Raw genomic sequence first — 18,660 nt, 5'->3', positions numbered from 1 at the left:
TTTTCCAGCACTGACAATTTCTGTGACCAGTGGCGGAGCTTCATGCTCCGGCACCAGGGGCGGGGCTGGTGCGCGTCCTGGGGGCGGGGCGCGCTGCCCGCAGGGGCAAGTCCTGGGGGCGGGGCACCCAGCGTGGGCCAGGTGGCAGCCACGATGGAACCCCACCGGGATCGCGCTGCCAGGGGCGGTGCGCTCCCCCCGCCCCCCCTCTTCCTCCGCCAGTGTCTGTGACTGATCATGGTGTAGGAGACTGGCATTCTAAGAGAAAGCACACACGGCAGTCAAAACTCTGATGAGGATTTAAATCAGGGATGGGAATAGTCCAGTCCAGGCCCTAGATGTGGCCCTCAGTTCCTCTCTACCTGACTCTCTGCAGGCCACACCCCTTCTCTCCACAGGACATACCTGTTGCCTCTAAATAGAAGAGGCATTCCTCCTGAGAGAAGGGAGAATGCCTCTTCTTAGATCAACTTCCCCACGGCAGAACTCTACAGAATTGTAGAGTTGAAAGGGACCTAAAGGGTATTTTAGTTCAACCCTCTGCAATGCAAAGAGGAGGCATTACCTTCTCAAGAGCTGGATGAATGCAATAGATGGAAGACTGCTTCTATTTAGGAGAGGCATTCCCATATGAGAAAGGATAATACCTCTTCTTGATTCACTGTTCTGGAACAGTTGGCCCTCCAGATGTTGTAGGACTCCAGTTCCCATCAGCCTGAGCCCCCTGCCCAGCCAGTATTCTCAGATGGTGAGGGTTGTATTCCAACAGCATCAAGAAGGCCGGTCAACTGCCCCTGCTCTCTTTGAAAGTGTGTCATCAGTTTTATTTATTTTTACCGCTGAAGGGAGGAAGCATGCACCAGTTCAGTTCTTTCAAAGCCAGCTCTTTATGCAAGCAAAACTACTTGACAAAACAAAACAAAACAAAACAAAACAAAACAAAACAAAACAAAACAAAACAAAACTGACCATTACAGCCCTCCACATTACATGTTCTTTGCCCCCACATTCCTGCATTTTTTCACCATCTGCTAGAAGCTTAAGTTATGATAATTGAGCATTGCCGGTTTTTATTTTTTACTTTTGCCCTGCTTGTGAAGGAAGTGTAAATGCTACTGATGGGAGTGCGGTGCTGGTGGGTGGGCAGAGAAGTGTGAAATGTGCTTGCATTCAGCTGCGATGGCGCATTTTGTGTGAATGGGGAGAGAGTTGAGTGAGAGAGAGAACAGTTGGATGGCACTGCTATGGTGGCTGCCAAGAGCTGTCAGCATGACAACCACATAGATCTGCTAGTGCAAAGAGGATTACTATGTACCTATTGAATCCAGCCCTTACTCTATAAGGACTAGAATCTTAGGTCAGCAGCAGAGTATCTGATTGACATGCAGAATCTCCTGGGTTCAGTCCCTGTCGGTATGGATAGTAATGAGTTTGATGGACCAATATCTCTGATTCAGTATAAGGAAGATTTCTTTGTTCCTGGGTTCAATCCCCAGTGACATTTCTAGGTAGGGCTGGGAGAGATCCCTGCCTGAAACTATGGAAATCTGCTTTTGCCAGTCATTGTACATAACACTGAGCTAAATGGACCAATGCTGTGACTCAGCACAAGCCAGCTTCTCGTGTTCCTAAACACTGCTGGAACTCAATTATCAGGTGTCCCTGGCAGAGGAAGTGCATGGTTCTCCTGCCTCCCCATTCACCAGTGTGATGAGCGTGGTCACTGCGGCGTGGCTGCCTCTGCTGCAGAAAACCCTCTTTCCTGCTAGGCATGTGTGTGTCAATCCATCACTCGGCTAATGCTCCTTTTGTCCTTCCAGCCTTTGCTAACATGCTCAAGCCAGCTCCTTCCTGCATCTATCTCCCAAAGCCGCACAGATTAAAAAAATACCACCGTCCTGCACAATCTCTCTCTTTCTCTTTCTCTCTTCCTTGTCAAGTAATGAATAAATATTGATTTATTTCAGGTTAATTAAAACCCCTCCTGGAAGAATAATTCAGTCCTACGTGCTTTTAAGACTTAGAGATAGCAAGGGAAAGATATATTGATTAATTTCTCTTAATCTTTGTTATTTTTTTTCTTGCCAATTGACACAAAATGGAAATTTATTGTCAGGGAATGAGTCGAGAGGTTGAAGCCAAGTTAATCAAGGGTCAGGAAACCAAACCTTATGAGAAACAATTGACGGAGTTGGGTCTGTTTAGCCTGGTGAAGAAGAGGCTGAGAGGAGATATGATAGCCATCTTCCAATATCTAATGGGCTGTTGCATGGAAGATGGAGCAAGGTTGTTTTCTCCTGCTCCAGAGGGTAGGTCCCAAACCAATGGCTTCAAGTTGCAAGAAAGCAGATTATGACTAACCACCAGAAAGAACTTTCTGACAGTAAGAGCCGTTCAACAGCAGAACAGACTCCTTGGGATGTGATGGACTCTCCTTCCTTGGAGGTTTTTAAGTAGAGGCTGGATAGCCACCTGTCATGGATGCTTTAGTTGAGATTCCTGCATTGCAGGGGGTTAGATTAGATGACCCTTGAGGTCTCTTCCAACTCTACAGTTCTATGCTTTTTATGATTCTAACAGAGAGAGGGAGAGTGAGCTTGGTTTGATGGAGCAGAGGGCTATTGATGGTTGCTAGCCTTTATGGCTATGTTCTACCTCCTCAACTGGAGGCAGCAATGCTTTGAATATCAATAGCTGGAAACCTCAGGAGGGAAGTGCTCTTGTGCTCGAATCCTGCTTGTGGGTTTCCCATTAGGGCGTCTGGCTGGCCACTGTGAGAACAGGATGCTGGGCTAGGTGGGTCATTGACCTGATCCAGTAGGCTCTTCTAATGTTCTTATGATACCTGACAAAAGGGGTCGTCTTCCCCTTTCAGATCACCCTTACACCAGTGGTGGAAATAGAATTTTGTGTATGAGTTTATGCTGAGAATCCTGGCATTGTAGACTTGGGCCAGCCCTGTCCAGAAATCCTGGTGGTTCAGGGAGCCAGTTCCTAATTTTAGAGCATCAGAAGAGGCCCTGCAATGCTGGATGAGGCCAATGGGCTGTCTAATCCAGCATCATGCTCTCATGGTGGCCAACCAGATGGTAAGTCCACAACAGCGCTCTCCTCACTTATGATTCCCATCAACTCGAAATCCTGCCTTAGTGGAGGAGGAGGAACATAGCCATCATGGATAGAAGTCATGTCTGGTTAATCTTCTTTTAAAGCTATCCAAGTTGGTGGTCAGCACTGCATCTTGTAAAGGAGGGGGACAGATTGATGAAAAAGAATATTAGAATGATAAGGGTATTAGAATGGGCTGAGGGATCAGGCTAGAGGGGGCCCAGACAGTCTAGCATCCTGTTCTCACAGTGGCCGGATGGGTGCCCATTATGAGAAGCCCACAAACAGGACATGAGAGCAAGAGCTTTCTGTCTGCTTGTGAGTCCCAGCAACTGGTATACAGGGGCATATTGCAGCCACTGTCATATATAGTCTTATCCTCCACAAATCCTCTTTTAAAGCCATTGAAGTCAGTGCTCTAACCACTGCATCATCACTGTCTCTTGTGGCAGGGAATTCCACAATTTCACTGCCAATCAGTGTGGACAGTGAGATCATGGGCTAGGGTAATAATGGTGATGTGCCCTCCTTGCTCCAGCAACTGAAACAGGCAATAATGACTAGGAGAGAGAGTTTGCCTATTGGAATGGATATGTTCAGATTTGGGACTGAGGCCACTTCTCTGTAGGAGAATGCAGTGTCAGTTATCTTGTCACTGATCATCAGCAGTAATGTCTGATTGAAAACAAGGTGTGTGTTTATGGGGGGAGAATATAAGCTTGATTCGCCCTTTGAGGTCCGCAAGGGATTTCACTTACAAACATTGGAAGTTCCTTATCCTGAATCAGACCATTGTGCCATCTAGCTCAGGGTTGTTCACACTGCAGCTCTCCAGAGTGGGTTCATTTGGGAAGGGGCTTTAGCTCAGCAATAGGATATCTGCTTTGCTTGCAGAAGGTCCCAGGTTCAGTCCCTGGCATCTCTAGGTAGGACTGGGAGAGAATCCCACCTAAAACCCTTGAGAGCTGCTGTTAGTCAGTGTAGACAATACTGAGCTGGATGGTCTGACTAGATATAACGCAGCTTCCCATTTAAATCAGCCCTTTATTTCAGAACCATGAAATTATTGTTAGGAGAAGGGCTGCAGCTAGCTAAGTGGTAGAGCACCTGCTTTTCATGCAGAAGTTACCAAGTCCAATCCTAGCATCTCTAGGTAAGGCTGGAAAGACTCCCTGCCTGAAACTCTGGAGATCTGCTGCCAGTCAGCGTAGACAATACTGAACTGAATGGACCATTGGTCTGACTCAAAATAAGGCAGGTCTCTATCCTCTAAAATGCCCATCTCTGCCATTTGCAGATTCTCAAGCTAATTTTCTATTGGCTTTCCTTTCCCTGACCACAGCCGCCCACCTATTGCATCCTATTCCATATATTCATTTTCAACATCAGGGTTTCTTCTGAGACATTTCTGGGCTGCCTCTCCCCTCCTGCCACGGATACCTTTGTTGGACTTGCTCCATCAAGGCCTGTCAGGACAGCAATGAGCTAATGAGGTGCAGGGAGAAGACTTTACAGGTCTGAAGCTGTAATAAAGGCATCATTGAGGTTCCAGTGTACAATTGCCTCCATAAAGAGGTGATTAGAAGGAAGCAGGAAGAACCAGGAGGGGCGGAAGGAGGTCAGAAATGAACTTGAATGTAGGAAGCTGGTTTATACCCAGACGGACCGTTGATCTATCTAGAGAGAATTGAGGAGCCGCCTATAAGACCTCTCTCACTGGCCTTCTCAAGGCTGCACTACTTATCCAGGCCACATCCCCTCAAATAATGGATCATCCCTCCCACAGAGGTACGCTGTGCCTAAACTCAGAGGCACAATATACAGTGGTACCTCGTGTTACATACATACGCTTCAGGTTACAGATGCTTCAGGTTACAGACTCCGCTTACCCAGAAATAGTACCTCGGGTTAAGAACCGTGCTTCAGGATGAGAACAGAAATCATGCTCCGGCGGTGTGACGGCAGTGGGAGGCCCCATTAGCTAAAGTGGTGCTTCAGGTTAAGAACAGTTTCAGGTTAAGAACGGACCTCCAGAACGAATTAAGTTCTTATCCTGAGGTACCACTGTAACCAGTGCAGAATTCTCTGATGGTGTTGATGATTTATTGTATTTATGTCCCACTTTTTCCTCCAAGATGCTCAATGTGGTGTACATGGTCCTCTCCCTCCTCATTTAATCCTCTTTCCACCCCTGTGAAATATGTTATAGGCTGAGAGGCAATGGCTGTGACCCAATACCACACCTAGTGAGCGTCATAGCCAAGTGGGGATTTGAACCCTGACTTCCTAGCCCAACACTAATCACTCTGCCCCAGTGGCTTTGTCTCCTCTCCTTTGAAAGCAGACATGAGGCCATGGGCGTAGCCAGGATTTTTGTTAGGGGGGGACAGGACTTTTGTTAGGAGGGGCAAAACCGATGTGATTGGTCAGTTAGTTAAGCATTTCTATTGTTTTACTTGATCTAGGGCGGCAGCTCTCCACCCCCACCCCCCACGGCACATGTTTGAAGCTATCTTTCTGTATTTTCTACCTAAGGGTATTCTGCCTCTATTCTCCTTGCTTGGATAAATGCATGAATTTGACCTTTGGAAGGTTTTGTAAGTAAAGCATTTTAAACTTATTTAACAGTGTGTGGTCTGTTCATTGCAAGAGGGGTAGAAAGAGAGGCACACTGTTTGCAAGTGGACTATAGGTAAAAGGGTCTAACAATCTATATTCCTAGTACTATACTCCTTGACTTTTCTATATTTAAACTGCTATTGGGGGCTCTGTCCTGTTGATAATTAAAAGACTGAAGGTAGAACAAGAAGCATGTTCTAATTGTTTGAACCAGTAAAGTTTTAAATGATCAAGAGAGTTCTGGATGCTAAGATGGTGATGATGATGATGATGATCTGTTTTCCCGATGAAAGTGCTGCCTTTAAATCAAAAGTATTTTTTCTACCTCACATTTCATGTGTGAGAAAGGAATGTGGTTTCATAAGAGAAAATGCTGTGAAGATCTTAAGGTGGAGATTGAAGTTATTCAGGTGGAGACTGTGAAGATTTTAAGATGGGTACTGAATTGTTGATAAGATAAAGAATATTTCATACGGCAAATACATTGTTGGACATTCCATTGACTGTTGGCATTCTTCAGCAATTGTCTGATGAACAAATAAAAGAGATTAGAGCTCTAAGATTGATGAAATTGTGAATGAAAGCAAACCAGAGAAGGATGAAATGGAAAGTGGAATTAAAGAGAACACATAAGGATTGCCAGAAAAGGAGGGTGAAATGGTAGAGTTGGAAGCAAAAGATGGTGAAATTGAGACATCCTTCACAAAGGTGATTAGAGGAATGAAACCTCCAAATAGCAAAGTTGTGGAGGAGTGGAATGAAGGTATGGATGGACAGAAAAATAATAATAATAATAATAATAATTATTATTATTTTTATTTATACCCCGCCCTCCCCAGCCAAGGCCAGGCTCAGGGTGGCTAACAAGCAATAATAAAAACATGTTGAATGAATACAACTTAAAAACAAAATTAAAATACAACATTAAAATATTGAAACATTAAAATGCAGCCTCATCACAGGAGGAGAAAGGAAAAAGAAAAGAAGAAAGAGGGGGAGGGAATCAAATTGGCTCCAAGCCAAAGGCCAGGCGGAACAACTCTGTCTTACAGGCCCTGCGGAAAGAAATCAGATCCTGCAGGGCCCTGGTCTCATGAGGCAGAGCGTTCCACCAGGCCGGAGCCAGAGTTGAAAAGGCCCTGGTTCTGGTTGAAGCTAATCTAACTTCCTTAGGGCCTGGAACCACTAGGGTGTTGCTATTTATGGACCTTAAGGCTCTCCGTAGGTACGAGGGTCCTAAGCTTAAGAGACGGGATTAAGAGACATCCTGAGGTGGCAGAGATAGAGTTGAGAAAGAGAAAGGACTCTGTATGCAGTTTGAAGTTAGAGAAAAAAAGCTATCAAACCTCTAGCGCTTTTCTTGGAATAGGAATGGCTGTAAAGAGTAAATAGAAGCAATATTTTTTTCAAAATCAAGATAGAAAACCACAGGAGTTATAACAGTCAGTAGGAACAGATGATGTGAAACTGGGTGCGAACTAATGAGTAAAAAAAATTATGAAATATTGTTTTCATATATGATCACAGTGGAGAGACTCTTGTGTGGACAAATACTTATTATTGAATATATGGAGGAATGTTGAGGTTACAGGAGACAAGGTTAATATTCTAAATTAGAGAAAAATTATTGGTGACATTTAATATTATTAATAATAATAATTAGATAATCCCTTTTGGACTTTTGGTCTATTTGGGTCAGAAGATTGGGAAAATATTGTGTAACAGAAAGGAGATCAGGTGGGTGTCACTCTGGAGTCAATATTTTGAATAATTTCTTTTACGTAACTGACAGTCAGAAAATAAAAAGTCCTTTTTACTTTTCTTCTCTACTTCTCTTTTCTTTCTTTTCTTGTTTTCCTTTGATGTTTTCTTTTCTCTTTGTTTTTAGTTAGATTAGTTTTTTATTTTATTGCATTATGAAAAAGCTTTAATAAAATCTCTTTTTCTTTAAGGTTCTAGCCTGCTAGCCAGCCAGCCACAGCCTCTTCCACATTACTCCATTTCGTTCTGACCCAACCCGTCTTGTTTTTGTTTTCTAAATGACATTCAACGTTATTTGGCTGCTGAGCATTATCCTCATTAGACTGAGTTTTATTATATTGGGGGGAGGGGTTGCCTCTTAGATTTTATTGCTGTTGTAAAGATGTGTTGCTGATATCTCCCACTGTTCTTTTGCTCCGGAGCTCTTGACACTCACTGCTTGCCTTCAACATTAGAAGAAGCAACAGCAGCACTGGCAGAATGTTCAAATTGGTGGTTACATTCAATGAGTGACTAATTTGTGTTCACAAACATTTGAGATGCTCACTTTACTCACATGTAACATTCAGTGGAGTGTAGGGTCCATTTGCCTGTGTACCCAGGCAGTTGAGCTGTGCAAAGCAACAAGTGGGCACTCTTTCACACAAACACTTGCATGTGTGTAGAGGCAGCTTGTACCATAAAGTGTGAGCAAGGCTTCAGTTGCTGATAAACAATGGTACTGTGCTTGAATCAAGTTTAAAGCAGTGAGTCAGAATGTATGAACTAGATTAAAACATTTAGGTAGTGAGAACTGAGAACTCAAAACTGCATTTTTCTTTGAGTGACCAGTAAACACACTCTCTCTTTCTCTGTTCTTTTTCCAGTTACGGAGAAGGAGGTCCAGCAGTGGTGAGTACTCAGAGCTATTCTGGAGTCTTGTGAGTTCACAAGCATGCACATTTGTGTTCGTGAGCACGAAAAAAGCGAAATGGGGAGTCTGCTGCTACCATTGCACAGGTGTGCATGTTACATGCTTGCCTGATGGTCTCTATAATTTCCTGTCTCATTTGTGGGATGCAATTTCTGGAATGGAATGTAGCATCTGTAGGCCTGATAATTTGGGAGGAATGAAATCTTGACTGGGCAGAGGAACAAAGCAGGGGTGAGGAACTTAAAGCTTGGGGGCCAAATGCGGTCCTCCAGACCCCTCTCTCTGGCCCTTGGAACTCTCCCTAAGCCATTCCCCCTTCTTCTCAGGCCACACCCACTTTCCAGCCACACCCCTCATTGACTCAGCTTTGCACCCTGAGTGCTTTTGCCTGGCTGGAATGTGTCATTGAACTCTGATAGTGCTTCTTGCTTGCCTGGGGGGATATTATAGACACTGTTTGTGTGTGTGTGTGTGTGTGTGTGTGTGAGAGAGAGAGAGAGAGAGAGAGAGAAAACAACAACAACAACAATTAGCCAACTATACAAAGGTAATTATTTTACATTCATTGCTCCAATTATTTTGCCTCTGACTCCCGCTGTGTTAGTTGTAAAGAAACATAGAACCATAGAACTGGAGAGCTGGAAACGTTCCCAAAGGTCATAAAGTCCACCCCCCTACAATGCAGAAATTTCACCTAAAGATTTCCTGACAGATGGCCTTCCAACATTTGTTTAAAAACTTCCAATAAAGGAGATTCCATTACCTTCTGTCAAACAGCTCTCACTATCTGACAGTTCTGCCTAATGTATAGTCAGAAACCAAATGCAGTGAGAGACTATTATTATTATTTATTGAAAACTTTCAGTTAGAGAATAGAATAGAATAGAATAAAAGGAAAAGAAGAAAAAAAACAAAAATTAAAGAAAAAGCAAAAAAATTGAAATTGTGATATATATAATTATGTAAGCAATATAGTTATTCCAACTAATGAAAAATTACTAACAATATATTACAGTTTTTACATGTGCATTTTTATAACTGCATTACAAATATCATTTTATTTATTCATGCACAGTCTACATCTAAATGCAATCTGTTCGTATATTGCGAGTGTTGTCATATTTTCTATCAGTTGTTTAAAGCGGGCCATGGTTTTATCTTTCCAATAAATCACTATCAGTCTTTTGGCAGAAGTTAGGGTGCAGAAATTCCATTTACAGTGAGAAACTTGATGTAGCTCAAGAAACAAGGGCTGCTATGTGCTACATTTATGGTGGAAAAATGCTCTGCACTCCCTCAGAGGCTCTCTTTTCTTTGCTAGGATTGCACAAGCTCCCATTCCCCCCCACCCTGCTTGAATTAAACCCTGCATGTATCTGATTTGCAAAACCTTCTCATTATATTTTCATCTTGTAGATAACACTTAAAAATAATAAAAATGGCTGTGCTGTGCGATCAATGGTGCCTTTCCTCCAGGGCATACATACAGTCTAGAAAGGCTGGCTCCTTCCCCAAACCTCTGTAGTTTGTTTTTTTTGGAAGGCATCCATCTGTTATCAGGGCAAGACAGGCACCACTGTTTTACAGCCTGGAACGCAAATGCAGCTGAAGAGCAGAATATTCAATTCCAGGCATTTCCAGGTAGGGCTGGGAACATCCCTTGCCTGAAACCCTGGAAACCCTCAATCTGTTTCCATCACAGCCAGTTCTCTATAGGAATTTTCATTATCTTAAGAGCTGCTGCCTGAGTTTGCTTCTCCCCCTTCTTTTTTTCTTTTCTGTGATGTCTTTTAGATAGCTAACAGGGTAAGCACCCACCCACACCAACACCCCTATATCTTTCTCTATCTTTATATTCTATCATATCTGTACATCTATCTATCTACACATATACATAGAGACTTTTTACTTCTAGGCTGCCCAGGAAGACTTTCCTGCTGAATAGCAGGGTAAAACATGTTTTAAATTAATAAAACAGCAACAATTCTGTAAATTGCCATCCACACCAAAATATCAGAATTTGAAAACACTGACAGAGCTATAGCTTTACCAAGTTTACAGAAGGCATCAAATTATTCATCACCATAAGGATAGAAGGGGATGATTGCAGAGAACTCCAAAGGAATCTCTCCAAACTGGGTGAACATGCATGAAAATGGCAACTGCAACTAAGAAGAGCCCTACTGGATCAAACCAGTGGCATTTCTTAGTCCCACAGTGGCCAACTAGATGCCCTGGTGGGAAGCCCACAAGCAGTACCTTGTGATGTATGTTAACTGGTTTTCAGTGGTATACTGCCTCCAACAGTGAAGGTAGGACATAAGAAGAGCCTACTGGATCAGGCCAATGGTGATCTAGTCCAACCTCCTGTTCTCACAGTGACCAGCGAGATGCTGCAATAGGAAGTCCACAAGCAGGACCCGAGTGCAGTAGTTGTTGCTCCCCAACAACTGGTATGCAGAGATAGTCTGCATTTGAACAGAGAAACTTAGCTACCGTGGCTAAGAAGAGCCCTGCAGGATCACAGCAAAGGCCCATCTAGTTCAGAATCCTGTTTTCACAGTGGTCAACCAGATGCCTCAATGGGGGACCTTTAAGCAGAGCCTGAGCACAAGAGCATTCTCCCCTCCAGCAGTTTCCAGTAATGGTATTCAGAAGCATTACTGCCTCAGGCTGTGGAGGGAGAACATGGTCAATGATCCAGGACAGACCTAATAGCACATTCACTCATAGGGCATTATTAAAATGATGGACATTTGTTCCTACTGGACTGGGAATGGCCACTAACTTGGGCAGCTTTGAAAAGCATTTAGGCAAAAAATGGAGGATGAGGCTATCAATAACTACTAGGCATGATCAAAAGGTGCAAAGACCCTGGGTGCACAGATTCCCATAAACGGGTATTCAGAGACATGCTGCTTCCAATGGTGGGAGAAAGAACATTGCTATTTTGGCTAGTAGCGATTGATATTCTCTTCCATGAATTGATCTAATCCTCTTTTAAAGCCATTCACATGGATGGCCATCACTGCACACTCTTACCAATAACTGCTCCAGGAAATTGAGAGGAGAGGCACCCTTAGTTTGTACAGAGATTCCTTTATTAGCACATAGCACATCGCAGAAACATTTCTGCGCATTCCCTTTGCTGATGCAAACGTGCTCACTTATTTGCACTGTTGAGTGTGGCCATGCTAGCAGGCCTGGCTTGTTCCAGATTGAACAACAAATTGCACTGTTAGTCACAGAAGAATAAACACTTAGTTCATTCTTCCTGGGAAGGAGAACAGCATCCGCCTGAAATGAAATGAAAAATTCCGCCCACAACTCTCCCGCCCCCTATAGTTAATCAGCTGGCTAAGCGTTAAATGGCTGGGCATGGATGTTCCATTCTATTCCTTTCTCAGTTTCCTTCCAGGGAATGGTTTGGCGGATGGGAGGTGAACTTGTATGGGGGCAGGAGAGCTCTTAGATTTGGAGCTTTTGTGCTTCACTCATGCTCAGCACATGATTGATATGGCTTGGGCCCAGGCTTACCTGAAAGATTGTATCTCCTTCTACAAACCCACCCAATGTACTCAGATCCTTGGGTGAGCACCTTCTCTTGGTCCCATCAGAAGCATGGTTTATGGTGACACAAGAGAAAGAGAGAGACTTTTCTGTGGTGGCTCCCATATTGTGGGATTTTCTCCCAAGAGATGTTGAACTGGCTCCCTCTTTGCTTTCCTTCTGCCTGCAGGCTAAGACCTTCCTGTTGAGACCAACTAAGGTGCAGGTGATGCTGATCACTGGATTTGAAAGGCTGGCTCTAAATGTGTTTGCATGTATTTTAACTATTGTTATTAACTAGTTTCTTTTTATTACTTTGCATTATATAAGGTTGTTTTTTAAATATTAGATGCTGCCTTGAATCCCGTCTCAAGAGAAAGGCAGGATATTACTACTACTACTACTACTGCTGCTGCTGCTGATAATAATAATAATAAATGAACAATAATGATTAACTTCATTGTTACACTGTGGAACTCCCTCCCACAGAAGGCAGTGATGGCCACCAACTTCAATGGCTTTAATAGATGATTTGACAAATTCATGCAGGAGGAGAGGACTATTGATGGCTGCTAGCCACGATGGCTATGCTCTGGTTCTGACCATGGAGGCCATCTCCTCCTCCAGTTCCTGAAAATGGCAAGAGGGGATGGTGCACTTGTGCTCGGGTCCTATTTGTGGGTTTCCAGGAGGCATGTGGGTGGCCACTGTAAGAACAGGATGCTGGACTAGGTGGGATCATCTTAATGTTCTTTGGTCAGTTGGTTAGAGCGTGGTGCTGATAATGCCAAGGTTTCAGGTTCGATCCCCGTATAGGACAGCAGCATATTCCTGCACTGCAGTGGGTTGGCCCTCGGGGTCTCTTCCAGCGCTACAGTTCTGTGATTCTAAGGCATCTTCCTGTGTTCCTGATTTCGTGCTACCCCCTCTGCAAACTCCCACAAAGGTGGCCACCCTCCCCATTTCTCTTTTGTTCCAACAGCCCTCAAATGCATCACCGCCCCATTTCTGATTCCTGCTGTGTCATGGACAGCAATGAGAGAAAGAAGATGCAGCCTCTTTCCCTGTCATATTTCCTGATCAGTTTCATCTTAGCACACACAGCCCCCCCCCTTCCCTTGCCGCTCAGTTTGATACTTGACAGATTCGGGTGGCCCTGTTGCATAATGCTCCCCTAATCTCACCCCCTCCCCACTTCTCCGCCCCCATCTGCTATTTCTCTCTGTGTTTCCCCCCCTTCCTGTTCCTTGTTTATTCCCATTTTATCTTGGCACGTGGGAAGGAGATGGTTCCCGCACAGCTTGGTTTGGGGAAGGGAGGATTAATTCCCCATCAGAACAGGCTGTAAAGGTGGGGAATTCAACTAGTGTTAAACTAAGCATCCAGCATGGGAGTAGCCAGGATTTTTGTTACGAGGGAAGGCCTTTTGTTGGGGGGGAGGCAGGTCTTTTGTTGAGGGAGCAGAACCTCAGTTTGCTATGCCCCCCCTTGGCTATGCCCATGGTATCCAGAGAGGGAGCAATCCCCACCCCAATTTTGTTTCATGCAACTGAAAAAGGGAGTGTGTGGGAAAGAATCTGACATTCTCTTATAGGTAATGTGTTAAATTAAATCAAGTAGAAAAGAGCTTTCTCTTGGGCCATCTCTCACCTTGTGAGGTAGTCTGATAGTGTGACCTGTTTTAGGAGATTGTGAACTGAAGGCGGACTCCGATGGTGCAGTGCTCTGTAGATGCAATGTAGAGCATAGCTGCAGTCTCAGTGGTGCATCTGAATGGTTAAACCGAAATGGGAAACGATTGTTTGAAGTGGGTTTGTTAACCACACTGAGTAGCACAACCATGCCAACTTTATGCCGGTACCTCAGGCAGACTTGGGAGACCTGTGGCCATCTAGATGTTGCTGGACTACTCACATCCTTGTCTTTTGGACATGTTGGCTGGTGCTGGATGAGAGTTGGAGTCCAACAATATTTGAATGTGGTTCCTCAGCCTTGATCTCAGAAGGGGCATTTCTCTCTCATGGAGTAATGCCTTTTCCAAATAGAGTTTTTCTTTCATTTCTTGTATTTACCCGTCCTTTGAGAGGGGAATACCTTTTCTTAGAATGATCAACACTGGGCAGAACCATGTAAGCCACCTTAACACCCATGGAGAGAAAGAAGGGATACACATGCAAGAAAGGAACAAACAAATAAGTAAGCAAGCTCCCTGCCAGAAGAAAAGTAGCAGAGCAAGACAGAAGGCTTCTAGCTAGCGCTTTTTCTATTTGTGGGGCGATGCCTCTTCTAAATATTAATCAGCATGGATAAATATTTGAAAATGATATTTCTCCTCACCTACCATCTGTGGTGGTGCCTCCTGGATCAGCTGTGCTGAAAACGATCAAAAAATTTCCTTTTTAATTTTGTGATGTAATATTCAAATTCAATAAAAAATATATATGCAAAAAAAGGGGGGTGTAGGTGGTGCTGGCCTCTCTTTGTTTGCTGAAAATCTGGCTAAATGCTCTTGGAGGTGGAAGATGATGAGGTTTTGCTGTTGAGATAATTTCAGGGAATAGATTAAAGTGGAGAGCAGGGTCTGAAACCAGGTCACCCTCACCTCGCCTTCACCAGCAGAAGGCAGCCCTTGCAAATGTATCATCAGCTGTTCCTTTTGTGGGCCTGAGGTGTGTCAGAGGGATTGGTTTCACGGAAAGCACCTGATCTCTGACCTGATCAGCCCAGATTCCCCTGGGTGCCCCAAATACAAGGGCTCCCTGTGGCTTATCTTGAATTGCTCTTTTAGAGCAGAGTTTTGGGGGCCAGGGTTGAATGGTCTCTCTCTCCTCATCTTACAGTGTCTATGAGAAAAGGGATATGGATTCACTCTTTGCTTTAGCCCTTTGTCGTATCTTAAGGTGTCTTTTGAGAAAGAGACCTCCCACACACGGGGGGGCGGGGGAACCTTCCCCATGGGCCATCTTGGCAGGTGGGCAGAGCACCTTCATTGTCTCCCCGGTCTTCCCACTGATGAAATCTAGATAGCTTGCTCCTTGGGGCAGAGACCTTTTCTTTTCTTTTGCCTTTTGATGTGTAGTAGGCAGCGATTGACACCAGCTTGAATGGCCTTAAAAGAGGATTCAATTCCCAGCATCTCCATGTAAGGCTGGGAATGTCCCCTGCCTGAAACCATGGAAGGCTGCTCCCATTGGCCCATCTAGTCTAGCATTCTGTTCTCAAAGTGATTAAACCAGATGCCTGTGCAAAGCCTGAAGGCTGGACTTGAGTGCAATAGGAACGCTCCCCACTTGTAATTCCCAGCAACTGATATTCAGAAGCGTTGCTCCCTCCAACCATGGAGGCAGAGCACAGCCATCATGGTTTGAAGCCATTGATAGCCCTCTCCTCCGTGAATTCGTCCAGTCCTCTTTAAAGTCATCCAAAGTGGTGGCCATCGCTGCCTCAAGTGGCAGCGAGTTCCATAGTGTACATATGCACTGCATGAATATGTCCTTTCTTTCATCCACTCTGAAGCCTCCAACATTCAGCTTCATTGAATGCCCGTGAGTTCTTGTATTATGAGAGAGAGAAAAAGCTTTTCACTACCCTCTTTCTTCACACCAGGTATAACTTTATAAACTTCTGTCATGAATGATGATCCCATACTATACAGTGGTACCTCTGGTTGCGAATGGTATCTGTTCCGGAGGCCGGTTCATAACATGAGCAGAACGCAACCCGTGTCTGCGGGTCACGATTTGCCACTTTTGCACATGCACGTGATGTCATTTTGCGCATGTGCAAGCGGCGAAACCCGGAAGTAACCCTTTCTGGTACTTCCGGGTCGCTGCGGGACGCGACCTGAAAACGCTCAACCTGAAGCAAACGTAATATGAGGTATGACTGTATAGGGGAATAGTGAAATCATCCCTGGGATTCCAAACCTCCTGTAATCATGTAGGGAGGATCAGGCGCCTTCTCGAGCCAGTCAGAGGAGAGGTGTACCAGCCAGTCTTTCCCCCCCTGCAAGTGGGCTTATATGGAGAAGAGCTACCTATTTAAAAAACAAACAAACCCTCAACCTTCTAATGGCATGCTTTGATCAAGCCAGCCTACCCATATGCCTCATGCATGCATAGGAAAGGTAATCCAGAATCCCACAGTGACAGCTGCTGCATCCATCAAGGTCTCTTTTCCTGTAAATATTATTATAACTCCTGCTGCCGTGTTACCTAAGTCAGAAATAACAGCTGGGGGAACAGGGTGCTGGTTAGTAAATATTTTGGCCATTTGTTCCTGTTGCTCCCACCATAGACTCAAGGGAGTAAGATGGATTTCCACTGTGTTTTGCCTCCCTTTGGATGTGGGAAACCACAGGAGGGAACTGTGCTCTGATTCTGCTTATGAGTTTCCTGTTGGGCTATCTGGTTAGCCCCTGTGAGATCTGGATGCTGGGCTAGATGGGCCATTGTCTGCAGCACAGTGGAATGAAGGGGGTGCAAAATGAGACCACATTGCTGGATCAGGCCAGCTTGGCCAGCTGGAACATGGGAGGCAGTGATGGCCGCCAACCTAGCTAGATGGCTTTAAAAGATCAGACAAATTTATGGAAGAGAGGGATTTCCATGGCTATTAGCCACAATGGTTGGAGGCAGCAATGTTTCTGAACACCACTTGCTGGAAGCCACAGGAAGGGAGAGGGCTCCTGTGCTTAGGTCCTGTTTACAAGAGCGGTAGACTTGTAATCTGGTGAACTGGGTTTGCGTCCCCACTCCTCCGCATGCGGCTGCTGGGTGACCTTGGGCTAGTCACACTTCTTTGAAGTCTCTCAGCCTCATTTACATCACAGAGTGTTTGTTGTGGGGGAGGAGGGAAAAGGAGATTGTTAGCCGCTTTGAGACTCCTTCGGGTAGTGATAAAGTGGGATATCAAATCCAAACTCTTCTTCTTCTTCTTCTTCACTGGGGCATCTTGTTGGCCACTGTAAGAACAGGAGGCCGGTGTGATACACCCACCCACCCACCCACCCACTTTTACACAAATAGCTGAGTATAAATCTTTTTACTTGTCAGGTTGGTAACATTTGAACAACAAGTATTATTTCCAAACTCCTCCAGGCAGCGTCTGCATGAAGTCCCCACACCTCTCACCTTCACAGTCAATATAGAACTAACAGAAATAACCAACCAACCAACCAACTGCCAACTGCCTATTCTCAACTGCCAGTTCTCAACTGCCAATTGCCTACTGCCACATCCTTTCCCCAATACCATCTGTTCTTTGTGAAATACATTCCCAATGAAATTACATGCCAAATACTAACATCAAGGAGGTGCAGGCCCATTGTCATGATCCCGCTTCAGGGGTCTTCTTATCTTCTTCTCCCCTACATTGGGGGTAAGGCTAGGGGAGGGACTTGATTAAGACCAAGCTAGTCAACTCATGGCAGAGGCAAGAAATGAACCCATGGCTGACTTTAGCTCAGTCTTTTGAGCTGTTATGCTGCCTTCACTCTCAGGGTTTCTTAACTGATCCAGCAGGCTCTTCTCTTCTAATGCATTTATGTTAGGCAAGGGAGACATTTTCATTCCCCAGTATGTCCTGGACGTTGTGTTATTCCATGCCATGGAGTGTGGGGGAGAATAAAAGTGCCCCTTCTGGTGGCCGCCATTCCCCGCCCCCCAGGAATGCCCTCAAGCCACACGTTAGCCAAGGACATTCTGGGAAAGGAAAATGGCTGCCAAGTGCCGCTGGCAAAATAAACTCTGGAAAGGTATAACCTGAGATTTCCAGGGAGCTGGATCCCAGTGCCCAGCACCCAGTGCCAGTCTTACTCAGAGCAAACCAGCCAAAGGTATTGGCTCATTAATTTCAGTGGGTATACTCTTGAGAAGAACAAGTTGGATATAAGTTGGATATAACCCCGTGAACAAGTTGGATATAACTCCGTGTCCCTTGCTTTCTGCCTTGCTCAAGACTGTATCATCAGAGCCACCTTGAACAGAATCTGTAGCGCCTTGTCAATACTGTGAGGCACCTTGGTGATATGCTTCAAGCTGTTTCCCCCTCCCCTTTCTTCCTTGCGCAGGTACAAAGGCTTCATCAAGGACTGCCCCAGTGGGCAGCTGGACGCTGCTGGGTTCCAAAAGATCTACAAGCAGTTCTTCCCCTTTGGGGACCCAACCAAGTTTGCCACATTCGTCTTCAACGTCTTCGACGAGAACAAAGTAAGTCCACTGCATTCCCCTGTGATTCGCTCCCCCCTCACTTCCTTATTCTTCCTTATCCTCCCCTCTGAAGCATTAATGGAGCTTGCCAGTTTGAAAGCATGTACACACACACACACACACACACACGGTTGCCAGGTGTCACCTGAAGTCTCCAGATTGGCCTGGCTGCCTCCAGGTGGCAGGCAGAGGGCTTGAATCTCCAGGTGGGTGAGAGGGCCTTTAATTATAATAAACAAAATTATTAAGAGGACTGTGCATGCAGCTTGCAAGCTACAGCCTGGCAGGAGCTGGCTGCAAATTACAGTGTAGTGTCTGTCCTCCTCTGCTTCCCTGTCCCAAGTAACCTCCGTGTCTAGGGCCCATCCTCATGACATCACTGCCCCCTGTGACAACACCTTGGTTTCAGATTTCGGCCCTGAAATATTAGGGTCTGGGATGCTCCTGACCTGACAAACCCTGGGCCAATGTCCCACCTCCAAACCATAACAATTTCCAGCA

The 18,660-nt window shown here is 45.0% G+C and overlaps 1 protein-coding gene and 1 long non-coding RNA gene across 4 annotated transcripts in view; one reads left to right on the top strand and one right to left on the bottom strand.

Moving 5' to 3' along the window:
- Nucleotides 1–18,660, top strand: part of NCS1 (neuronal calcium sensor 1) — a 63,439-nt gene that overhangs the window by 32,478 nt on the left and 12,301 nt on the right. For 2 of the 3 annotated variants that reach the window (XM_080989992.1, XM_080989991.1), the window contains 2 exons: nt 8,355–8,379; nt 18,021–18,159. In XM_080989992.1, the coding sequence (XP_080846118.1) occupies nt 8,355–8,379; nt 18,021–18,159 (164 nt within the window). Of the gene's footprint in view, nt 1–8,354; nt 8,380–17,010; nt 17,330–18,020; nt 18,160–18,660 lie in introns of those variants that run through there. The other variant, XM_080989993.1, reaches the window with a different exon arrangement.
- LOC308468073 lies at nt 202–14,300 on the bottom strand. Its single transcript, XR_013981446.1, has 3 exons — nt 13,601–14,300; nt 4,459–4,574; nt 202–839 (listed from the first exon to the last, which is right to left on the bottom strand). It is a non-coding gene; the product is annotated as an uncharacterized lncRNA (long non-coding RNA).

The sequence above is a fragment of the Podarcis pityusensis genome (genome assembly GCF_964106645.2).
Source record: "Podarcis pityusensis genome assembly, chromosome: Z".
Taxonomy (NCBI): domain Eukaryota; kingdom Metazoa; phylum Chordata; class Lepidosauria; order Squamata; family Lacertidae; genus Podarcis; species Podarcis pityusensis.
This window is presented reverse-complemented; position numbering and strand designations above follow the sequence as displayed.